At 36.0% G+C, this 12,887-nt stretch overlaps 1 protein-coding gene and 1 long non-coding RNA gene across 2 annotated transcripts in view; one reads left to right on the top strand and one right to left on the bottom strand.

The window, feature by feature from the left end:
* Window positions 1–12,887, bottom strand: part of LOC309666324 — a 675,327-nt gene that overhangs the window by 622,983 nt on the left and 39,457 nt on the right. The gene's annotated exons all lie outside the window — the stretch shown is intronic.
* Window positions 1–12,887, top strand: part of SEMA3C (semaphorin 3C) — a 185,235-nt gene that overhangs the window by 164,422 nt on the left and 7,926 nt on the right. Inside the window, exon 16 of the mRNA XM_082473528.1 lies at window positions 12,127–12,194. Within this exon, the coding sequence (XP_082329654.1) occupies window positions 12,127–12,194 (68 nt within the window). The remainder of the gene's footprint in view (window positions 1–12,126; window positions 12,195–12,887) is intronic.

Below are 12,887 nucleotides of genomic sequence, written 5' to 3'. Positions count from 1 at the left end.
TTACTTCAATAAATTTATATCATGAGACAATTATTTGCCAGGCAGTATTCTAGAGCTAGGCATATAACATGAAAAAAAATAGCAACAAAAGGACAAAAATCCCTGCCTTGAGGGGTAATAAGTTCTAGAGGGGGAATACAGACAATTAACAAATAAAGAAAGAAACCCTCCAGTATATCAAATAATGATAAGGCCTATGACTTTTAAAAGAGCAGGGAAAGGAGCTAAGGCATGTGGAAGCAGGGGACTGCATTGTTAAATGGGTGGTCAGGGGAGGCCTTACTGAAGGTATATTTGAACAAAGGCTTGAATGTGATGAGGAATGATACCATGAGGTGATACCACCATTATTTGGGAGAATAGCATTTCAGAGAGAGGGACCAGAAATCCTTAAAGCTTAAGTGTGCCAGGATTGTCCAAAAAACAACACCAAGACTAATGGGGCAATACTGGAATGAGAAAAAAAGGGTAGGAAGACAAGGGATCAGAATGCCAGATGACATAGGACTTAGTAAATCATTGAAGGACTTTTATTTAGAGTTAAATGGAAAACTGCTGAGAGTTTTTGAGCTCAGGAGTGATATTATTTGACTTTTGGTTTAAAAAGATCATCTGGTTGGGTTTGGCTGTGATTGAGGTCTTGGGATGGGAAGAGGACGTGGGAAAGAGGAAAAAGAAGCTGCAAGACAGTTAGGCTACTAACTAATGATCCAAGTGAGATACAATGTTGGCTTGCAAAGGGATGATAGAAGTGGAGGTGGCCAAAAGTGGTCTGATTCTGGATACGCTTCACAGAATCTGCAACATATTACATGTAGGGATGTTAGAGAAATAGAGGACTCAAAAATGAGCAAGTTTTCAGAACTGAGCATTGGAAGTATGTACATGTCATTTCCTGAGAAAGAGAAGACTGTGGAAGGAGCAGGTTTGTGGGGAGAAAGATAATGTTAAGTTAATGCTGCCTATGAGATATTCAAGTGGAGATGTTGTGTAGGCAGTTAGAAATATGAATCCGGAGCAGGGAAAAGTGGCCTGGATAATTTCAAAGTCTACAGATTCAAGGTAACCCCTATCAAAATTACAGTGACATGTTTCACAGAAATAGAACACACAATCCTAAAATTTGTATGGAACCACAAAAGACCCTGAATATCCACAGGAATCTTGAGAAAGCAGAAAGAGCTGGTTGAATCATGCTCCCTGACTTCAGACTATACTACAAAGCTATAGTAATCCAAACAGTATGGCATTGGCATAAAAACTGGCACATAGATCAATGGAAGAGATGAGAGAGCCCAGAAACAAACCCAGGCATATATGCTCAATTAATTTACAACCAAGGAGCCAAAAATATACAACGTGGAATGGACAGGCTCTTCAATAAATAGTATTGAGAAAACTGGACAGCCACATGCAAAAGAATGAAGCAAGACTACCGTCATACACCACACCCAAATATTTACTCAAAATGAACTGAAGACTTGAACATAAGACGTGAAACCACAAAACTCCTGAAAGAAAATGTAGGTAGTAAGCTCCTTGATATGTCTTGGTGATTAGTTTTTGGATCTGACTCCAAAAGCAAAAATAACGAAAGCAAGAATAAAGAAGTAGGACTATATCAAACTAAAAAGCTTCTGCACAGCAAAGAAATCCATCAACAAAATGAAAAGGCAACCTTCTGAATGGGAGAAAATATTTGTAAAACATATATCCTATAAGGGGTTATTATCTAAAATGTATAAAGAGGAGGCGGAGTCAAGATGGCCGTGTGGGAAGATGCGGAGTTAGTGTCTCCCCACAACTAGGGCACCTGCTGGCCACTGGTGGGGGACTCTGATGCCCAAGGAGACGGGAGGAGCCCCAAAGTGAACGAGCAGGACGTAAGTGGACTGAGGGGAGAGGAGAAGTGGAAGCCGGACAGGATCTGTGCCCCTGAGGCCAGGGAGATCAGGAGAGGCAGGCAGAAAGGGCCCTCCAGGAGGAGCAGGAAAGGAACGGAGGATGAGTGCCCCGCCCACTTGGGCCCAGGAAGCCTGCTGAGCTCTCAGGCTAATCCCCTGCCCTCCAAAGCCCCCTCCAGGGCATGTAGGTCCTTGGGGGCATAAGAGGGAGGCCAGGGAGATCAGGAGAGGCAGGTGGGAGGGGCCCTCCCAGACCAGAGGAGCAAGAGAGGAGAGGAGGGCATTTCCCCGTCCACTCATGCCCAGGAAGCCTGTTGGGATCCCAGGTGAGGTCCCCCGCCCTCTGAGACCAGGTGTGGGGGGCACACCTGGGCCCCTTCTGTTCCATTGAGCCTAAGCCCCACCCCCCACAGCCCATAGGGCCTTTTCCAGCCCTGTGGGTTCTGAACATTGGCCCCATCCCCAGCCCAAACCTCGCCCTTGCTTAAGCCCTGCCTTCCACAGCCAACGCCTTTCCCCCCCCCCCTTTTCTTTTCTTTTCCCTCCTCCTCTTTTTTACTATTGTGGTATTAATGTACCTTCCAGTTGTTGATTCATCTATGTTTTTACTTTTATATTCTTCCTCACATTATCTGTTAGTTTCCTAGTCTAATTTTATTTTTTTACTTTGCTATTATTCTTTTTTTTTTTTTTGCCACCCCAGGTGGCTTGCGGGATCTTGGTTCACAAACCCAGGGCTGGGCCAAAGCTCCTGCAGTGGGAGCTCTGAGTCCGAACAACTGGACTAACAGAGAACCTCAGACCCCAGGGAATATTCATCAGAGTGAGGTCTCACAGAGTTCCTTGTCTCAGCACCAAGACCCAGCTCTACCCAATAGCCTACAAACTCCAGTGTTGAAAGCCTCAGGCCAAACAACCAGTAAGACAGGAACACAATCCCACTCATAAAAAAAAAAAAAAAAGGACATGGCAAAAAATATGTCACAAATGAAGGAGCAAGGTAAAAACCTATAAGACCAAATAAATGAAGAGGAAATAGGCAATCTACCTGAAAAAGATTTCAGAGTAATTATAGTAAAGATGATCCAGAATCTTGGAAATAGAATGGAGGCATGGATTGAGAAAATACAAGCAATGTTTAACAAAGATCTAGAAGAACTAAAGAACAAACAAACAGAGATGAACAACACAATAACTCAATTGAAAAATGCACTAGAAGGAATCAATAATGGAATAACTGAGGCAGAAGAACGAATAAGTGAGCTGAAAGACAAAATGGTGGAAATAACTTCCAAGGAGCAGAATAAAGAAAAAAGAATGAAAAGAATTGAAGACAATCTCAGAGACCTCCGGGACAACACTGAACACACCAACATTCGAATTATAGGGGTCCCAGAAGAAGAAAATAAAAAGAAAGGGTTTGAGAAAATATTTGAAGAGATTATAGTTGAAAACTTCCCTAACATGGGAAAGGTAGTAGTCACCCAAGTCCAGGAAGCACAGAGACTCCCATACAGGATAAACCCTAGGAAAAACACACTAAGACACATATTAATCAAACTAACAAAAATTAAATTCAAAGAAAAAAAATTAAAAGCAGCAAGGAAAAAACAAAAAACAACATACAAAGGAATCCCCATAAGGTTATCAGCTGATTTTTCAGCGGAAACACTGCAGGCCAGAAGGGAGTGGCAGGATATACTTAAAGTGATGAAAGAGAAAAACCTACAACCAAGATTACTCTACCCAGCAAGGATCTCCTTCAGATTCAATGGAGAAGTGAAAAACTTTTCAGAAAAGCAAAAGCTAAGATAATTCAGCACCACCAAAGCAGCTTTACAACAAATGCTAAAGAAACTTCTCTAAGCAGGAAACACAAGAGAAGAAAAAGACGCAGAAAAATAAACCCCCCAAAATTAAGAAAATGGTCATAGGAGCATATGTATTGATAATAACCTTGAATGTAAATGGATTAAATGCTCCAACCAAAAGACACAGACTGGCTGAAAGGATACAAAAACATGACCTATATATATGCTGCCTACAAGAGACCCACTTCAGACCTAGAGACATATAAAGACTGAAAGCAAAGAGATGGAAAAAGATATTCCATGAAAATGGAAATCAAAAGAAAGCTGGAGTAGCAATACTCGTATCAGATAAAATAGACTTTAAAATAAAGACTGTTACACGAGATAAGGAGGGACACTACATAATGATCAAAGGATCAATCCAAGCAGAAGATATAACAATTATAAATGTTTTTGCACCCAACATAGGAGCACCTCAATACATAAGACAAATGCTTAACAACCATGAAAGGAGAAATCAACAGTAACACAATAATAGTAGGGGACTTTAACACCCCACTTACACCAATGGACAGATCATCCAAACAGAAAATAAATAAGGAAATACAAGCTTTAAATGACACAATAGACCAGACAGATCTAGCTGATATTTATAGAACATTGCTCCCAAAAGTGACAGAATACACTTTCTTCTCAAGTGCACATAGAACATTGTCCAGGATAGATCACATCTTGGGTCTCAAATCAAGACTCGGAAAATTTAAGAAAATTGAAATCATATCAAGCATCTTTTCTGACCACAATGCTATGAGATTGGAAGTCAATTACAGGGAAAAAAAATGTAAAAAACACAAATACATGGAGGCTAAACAGTGCGCTACTAAATAACCAAGAGATCACTGAAGAAATCAAAGAAGAAATAAAAAAATACATAGAAACAAATGATAATGAAAACATGACAACCCAAAACCTATGGGCCACAGCAAAAGCAGTTCTAAGAGGGAAGTTTATAGCAATACAATCTCACCTCAAGAAACAAGGAAAATCTCAAATAAACCATCTAACCTTACACTTAAAACAACTAGAGAAAGAAGAACAAAGAAAACCTAAAGTCAGTAAAAGGAAAGAAATCATAAAGATCAGATCAGAAATAAATGAAATAGAAATGAAGAAAACAATAGCAAAGATCAATAAAACTAAAAGCTGGTTCTTTGAGAAGATAAACAAAATTGATAAACCCTTAGCCAGACTCATCAAGAAAAAAATGGAGAGGACACAAATCAATAAAAATAGAAATGAAAAAGAAGAAATCACAACTGACACTGCAGAAATACAAAGGATTATAGAGACTACTACAAACAATTATATGCCAATAAAATGGACAACCACAAAGAAATGGACGAATTCTTGGAAAGGTACAATTTTCCAAGACTGAACCAGGAAGAATAAGAAAATATAAACAGAACTATTACAAGTAATGAAATTGAAACTGTAATTAAAAATCTTCCAACAAACAAAAGTCCAGGACCAGATGGCTTCACAGGAGAATTCTATCAAACATTTAGAGAAGAGCTAACACCTATCCTTCTCAAACTCTTCCAAAAATTGCAGAGGGAGAAACACTCCCAAATCCATTCTACAAAGCCACCATCACCCTGATACAAAACCAGAAAAAAGATATCACAAAAAAAGAAAATTATAGACCAATATCACTGATGAACATAGATGCAAAAATCCTGGACAAAATACTAGCACACAGAATCCAACAGCACATTAAATGGATCATACACCATGATCAACTGGGATTTATCCCAGGGATGCAAGGATTCTTCAATATATGCAAATCAATCAATGTGATACACCACATTAACAAATTAAGGAATAAAAACCATATGATCATCTCAATAGATGCAGAAAAAGCTTTTGACAAAATTCAACATCATTTATGATAAAAGCTCTCCAGAAAATGGGCATAGAGGGAACCCACCTCAACATAATAAAGGCCATATATGACAAACCCACAGCAAGCATCATACTCAATGGTGAAAAACTGAAAGCATTTCCACTAAGATCAGGAACAAGACAAGGATGTCCACTCTCACCACTCTTATTCAACATAGTTTTGGAAGTCCCAGCCACAGCAATCAGAGAAGAAAAAGAAATAAAAGGAATACAAATTGGAAAAGAAGAAGTAAAACTATCACTGTTTGCTGATGACATGATACTATACATAGAAAATCCTAAAGATGCCACCAGAAAACTACTAGAACTAATCAATGAATCTGCTAAGGTTGCAGGATACAAAATTAATGCACAGAAATCTCTGGCATTGTTATACACCAACAATGAAAAATCAGAAAGAGAAATTAAGGAAACACTTCCATGTACCACTGCAACAAAAAGAATAAAATACCTAGGAATAAACCTGCCTAAGGAGGCAAAAGACTTGTACTCAGAAAACTGTAAAACACTGATGAAAGAAATCAAAGATGACATAAACAGATGGAGAAATATACCATGTTCTTGGATTGGAAGAATCAATATTATGAAAATGACCATAGTATCCAAAGCAATCTACAGATTCAATGCAATCCCTGTCAAATTACCAATGGCATTCTTCACAGAATTAGAGCAAAAAATTTCACAATTTGTATGGAAACAGAAAAGACCCTGAATAGCCAAAGCAATCTTGAGAAAGAAAAAAGGAGTTGGAGGAATCAGGCTCCCTGACTTCAAACTATACCATGAAGCTACAGTAATCAAGACAGTATGGTACTCTCACAAAAACAGAAATATAGATCAATGGTACAGGATAGAATGCCCAAGAACATACAATGGAGAAAAGACAGCCTCTTCAATAAGTGGTGTTGAGAAAACTGGACAGCTACATGTAAAAGAATGAAATTAGAACACTCCCAAACACCATACACAAAAATAAACTCAAAATGGATTAAAGACTTAAATATAAGACCAGATACTATGAAACTCTTAGAGGAAAACATAGGAAAAACACTCTTTGACATAAACCACAGCAAGATCTTTTTTGACCCACCTCCTAGAGTAACGGAAATAAAAACAAAAATAAACAAATGGGACTTAATTAAACTTAAAAGCTTTTGCACAGCAAAGGAAACCATAAACAAGACAAAAAGAGAACCCGCAGAATGGGAGAAAATATTTGCAAATGAAACAACAGACAAAGGATTAATCTCCAAAATATACAAACAGCTCATGGAGCTCAATATCAAAAAACAAACAATCCAGTTAAAAAATGGGCAGAAGACCTAAATAGACATTTCTCCAAGGAAGACATACAGATGGCCAAGAGGCACATGGAAAGATGCTCAACATCACTAATGATTAGAGAAGTGCAAATCAAAACTACAATGAGGTATCACCTCACACCAGTTAGAATGGGCATCATCAGAAAATCTACAAACAACAAATGCTGGAGAAGGCGTGGAGAAAAGGGAACCCTCCTGCACTGCTGGTAGGAATGTAAATTGATACAGCCACTATGGAGAACAGTATGGGGGTTCCTTAAAATACTAAAAATAGAACCACCATATGACCCAGCAATCCCACTACTGGACATACACCCCGAGAAAACCATAATTCAAAAAGAGACATGTACCACAATGTTCATTGCAGCACTATTTACAATAGCCAGGACATGGATGCAACCTAAATGTCCATTGATAGATGAATGGATAAAGAAGATGTGGCACATATATACAATGGAATATTACTCAGCCATAAAAAGAAAGGGAATTGAATTATTTGTAGTGAGGTGGATGGACCTAGAGTCTGTCATGTAGAGTGAAGCAAGTCAGAAAGAGAAAAACAAATACCGTATGTTAACGTATATATATGGAATCTAAAAAAAAAAAAAAATAGTACTGATCAACCTAGTTGCAGGGCAGGAATAAAGAGGTAGACATAGAAAATGGACTTAAGGACATGGGGTCGGAGAGCGAAGCTGGGGCGAAGGGAGAGTAGCATGGACCTACACACACTACCAAATGTAAAATAGTTGGCTGATGGGAAGCAGCAGCATAGCACAGGGAGATCGGCTCAGTGCTTTGCAATGACCTAGAGGGGTGGGATAGGGAAGAGGGGAGGGAGGTTCAAGAGGAAGGGGATATGGGGACATGTATATGCATATGGGTGATTCGCTTTGTTGTGCAACAGAAACTAACACAGTATTGTGAAGCAATTATACTCCAATAAAGATCTATTTTAAAAAAAGTATAAAGAATTCATACCACTCAATAGCAAAAATACAAATAATTTGATAAAAAATGGTCAGAAGATCTGAATAGACATTTTCCAAGGAGACATACAGATAAACAAGGGGCACATGAAAAGATGCTAAGCATCACTAATCATTAGAGAAATGCAAATCAAAAACCACAATGAGGTATCACCTCATACCTGTTAGAATGACTATTATCAAAAAGTCAAAAAATAACGAGTGTTACCGTGGATGTGGAAGAAAGGGAACCCTTGTGAACTGTTGATGTGAATGTAAATTGGTGCACCCACTATGGCAAAGTGTATAGGTTCCCGAAAAAATTAAAAATAGAACTACCATGCAATCCAGCAATTCCACTTGTGGGTACTTACCCAAAGAAAACAAAAACACTAATTCAAAAAGATACATGCTCCCACATGCTTATTGCAACATTATTTTCAATAGCAAACACATGAAAACAACCCAAGTGTCCATCAGTGGATGAATGAATAAAGAAGATATGGTAGATAGATAGATAGATGATAGATAAATAGATAGATAGATAGATAGATAGATAGATAGATAGGTACATACATACATACATACATACATACACACACACACAATGGAATACTCTTCAGCCATAAAAAATGATGGAATCTTGCCATTTGTGACAACATGGTTGGACCTTGAGGGCATTATGCTAAGGAAAATAAGTCAGACAGAGAAAGACAAATATTGTATGATCTCACTTTTATGTGGAATTTTAAAAACAACAACAACAAAAGCAAACTCATAGATACAGAGAACAGATTTGTGGTTGCCAGAGGTAGGGGCGGTGGTGGTGGGAAAAATGGGCAAAAGGGGGTCAGGAGGTACAGACTTCCAGTTACAAAATAATTAAGTCGTGGGTATGTAAGGTAAAGCATGGTGACTGCTTAATAATACTGTAGCGTATATTTGAAAGTTGCTAGGACAGTGGATCTTAAAAGTCCTCATCACAGGAAAAAAAAAAAAACTTTTTAAATTGACTACGTAAGGTGACAGATGTTAACTAGACTTACTGTGGTGATCATTTTGCAATATATATAAATATGAAACTGTACACCTGAAACTAATATAATGTTATATGTCAATTATACCACAGTTTTTTAAGTACAGATAGGAAATAAAACATGTATCATGGGCTGAAAAATAAACTAACGATTTAAAGAGCTATCTTGATACCTCTAGCAGTGTCTTAATTCTATCACAGAGATCCAAAAAAAATACTGTATATATATATATATATATATCTCCATTCTAATAGGTGTGAGGTGATATCTCATTGTGGTTTTGACTTGTGTGTATTTGTGTGTGTGTGTGTGTACACATATACACACATATATAAGGTATTCCTTGGCCTACGCTTACCTGTCTTTGGCTAGCATACTGGGAGTTTCATTAAAACTATCTATACTATTTAAATTCTCCAAATTATTCCCAAACTTTTTAAAGCATACAGTTATAGTTAATGCAAAACATGTTTGCTGCATGAATTATTTCCTAAATTCCCATATGTAGTATTTGTTTTCTTTAGAGATTAAATAGTAATAATGAAAATGATCATTTGGAGTAATTTTCATTTTCTTTAATAGTGTTAACTTACCTGGTTTTATTTCGATTGCACTATCTAACTGGAACACAAGGATCATGTAGAGGAATTCATAGGAATGAAAAACAAAAACATGTCCTTTGTATGGAAACAAAGAAGTACAGTTACACTTGGAAATCAATGGAGGTTATATTTTGACATAATAGAGTTGTTAAGTATCATTGGCTCAGTAGTTTCTCTTTTTTTAAAAAAGTTTTATCATAGTAAACAACATAAACATTTTTCCTCTTCACCCTCAACTATCTTTATTTGTGCATCTGTATCAAATATTACAATTTAATCTCAAATGTTATTTATTCTGGATTCAGACATGAAGCTGGAAACTTTAAGACAAGATAATCGGTTCACCCTTAAAGTAAATATCTGCTTTTTACACAAGAAGTAGATGATTTCATTGTTTATCCAAAAGAATAGACTATAATGGCGGAAACATTGGCAACTTGAGCCAAATCCCCAATCCTACATGCAATATAATATGACTGTCTACCCTCATGCTTTCACAATGCTATACAAATGCCTGAAAGGGAATCTACACATACAGAAAGCTCAGATGGCTGCCTTGTTGTTTTCATCATTTAAGCCAAGCCATAACAATGGTATTTGAATGGTATTTGAATGTCTGGAAGCTATGTGATGCTGCAAATTCAGATCGCCCAGCTTGGAGGTTCATGTACTTGAGTAAACTGTAACATAGTGCTGACCACAGGACAATAAATTTAACCATTGTGAGTAATATTGCTTGTCTAGATGGCTGAAAATGACCAGTTCAGCCATAAGAACTGTCATATGGTTCTCATATAATATACGCTCACAAGTTAGCTGGTAGTAAATAATGCTGTGACTCCAAAATATAGCAAATACAATGCAGTAAAAACCTGACATAGGAGCTATTCTAAAGTACAGTATTAATCATAATTTCTGAGACAAGAGTGACTTCCACTAGTTTGTGTGTGTGTGATTGTAAAGAAATATACAATTGAATAAGCATCATGTGGCTTTTTGGGAGAAACAATACTTAAATGACACAAAAATTGTACTCATATATTCGTAAATAGATGTATATAATCCCTTGATTATTTAAACTACTAACTATTTGCTGTAACCTTAAAATAATTGTTTTCATTATCATTGACTTTGAGGTTCGTTTTGCTTTGCAAATTTTATAATCCCAGTGTGATTTTAATATTTCCCTTCTTCTTACTGAATATTTTAATTTATCATTAAGGTTAAAAATATTAAGAGAGACTTAACTAACCCAATTAAGTTATATGCTTATCCATATATACTTTTCAGCATTGATAATAAACAACCGATCTACCCCTGTACTCCCAATATTTGAAGAGCGTTCCCTTTCTTCTGTCTTATAACAATGTTCATGCCCACGATTCATTGCTAAGAGAATTTCAGTTGGTCTATTTTGATTTGTTGCACTATGTAATACAATTGAAGCTAATATGTAAGTGAATCTAGGACAAGAAATTAAATAGTTTGCAAGTAACTTTAAACTTTTATTTAAATAATGACCAACTTACAAAGGATGTAACTAAATTTTTGAAATGCTTAAGTTGGTGATATGTAACAAGTAAATGCCCTGAGTGAACCTTGATTGGATCCTAAATAAACTTTAAAAAATTCATAAGGAATATTTTGGGGACAAGTAGTGAAATTTTAATATAAAATGTGTATTATATGGTATTATTAAATAAATATTGATATCTTTAGTATAATAATGATATTGTTCTTATGTAGGGAAATTACTTATTCTTAGAAGACACATGCATTTAAGGGTGTAAAATTACCATGTCTGCAACTTATTTTCTAAAGATTTTCATATATGTGCATACACAGTATATACATGACATATACTTGCATATGAGAGAAAAAATAAATATGGCAAAACACGATTTATGAGTCTAAGTATACCATCATTCATTGTATTCATATATCCACTTTTCTGTAGTCTTGACATTTTTCAAAATAAAAGCGTGAAGGAAAATTCTTATTCTAGTAAATGAAAAATTTTGCTTAACTTTATACTAAAAATCCATGCTCTCTGTATCTCTTGTTCTGAAAACTTTTTAGTATATCTGGAAATGGTTTGAAAACTTTGACTTTTGTAAGAGAATTATACTTATTTAAGAAAAAGTTATAAGGAGGAAGATGCTAGTGAGTTTATACTTTGGAGTTATCATCTTAGAAAATTTTCTATGAATGTCTCTAAAATAAAAATTTACACTATTAACTTGGCATCTAGCATTTAGCCAGGACATACGCATAATAGGAGGTTCATCTATCACAAGTGGTAGATGGGGAGAGTTTGAATTAATTCATATTGAAAACAAGGTTAAGTACCCACACTATATTTGAAGCATTGAACAAAAAAATGCAGATAATCAGACCACTTTTTCTTTATGAAAGCTTAGGCAATCAGAAGATTGCAAAATTTAAACTGAAGTCTTTTAAATGTGGTATAATTGGCAATGTTAATTCTAAGTCACTTGTATATACTTCTGTGCTTTATAGGAGGAGCCGAAGACAAGATGTGAGACATGGAAATCCATTGACTCAATGCAGAGGATTTAATCTAAAAGGTAATTAAAAGTGGTCAAACTTGGTAAAGAGTAGCAGTGCTCAATATCATATTTCAGTAAGGGAAACCTCATAATAGATTAAAGTATGTCATTTTAAAGAAAGATTCACTATAAAAATTAGTGGTATTCATATATGGTAATTAAAAATTAAATGTTATTTGTATGTATACTAAGAATTTTGTAAAACGAAAGTCCAGGAACACAGATACCTTGGGTATGTTAGTAGGTAAGTCTTTAACAAAGATAGTAATTATAGATTTTCCTAGACATTATTTTCTTTCTGAAGAAAAAAATTTACTTATTTTTTTGTTTACCACTGAAGAAAAAATAACATCTTGTTTGTTTGTTTTTTACTGTGTTAAATTACATACAAAATTTACTATTTTAACCATTTTACAGTGTACAGTTCTGTGGCATTAAGTACATTCACAGTGTTGTGCAACCGGCACCACAATTTTTTCATCATCCCTAAGTTAAACTCCATGCCCATTAAACACTAACTCCCTATTCCCCCTTCCCCAGCTTCTGGCAACCACTGTTCTAATTTCTGTCTCTATGAATCTGAATACTCTAGATATCTCATATAGGTGAAATCATACAATATTTGTCCTTTTGTAAATGGCTTATTTCACTTAGCCTAATGTCTTCTTCAGGGTTCATTCATGTTGTAACATGTGTCAGAATATTTTTTTT

The sequence above is a fragment of the Balaenoptera physalus genome (assembly GCF_965194825.1).
Source record: "Balaenoptera physalus genome assembly, chromosome: 8".
NCBI lineage: Eukaryota > Metazoa > Chordata > Mammalia > Artiodactyla > Balaenopteridae > Balaenoptera > Balaenoptera physalus.
The sequence above is the reverse complement of the archived record's forward strand: the minus strand, read 5'-3'. Positions and strand labels throughout refer to the sequence as shown.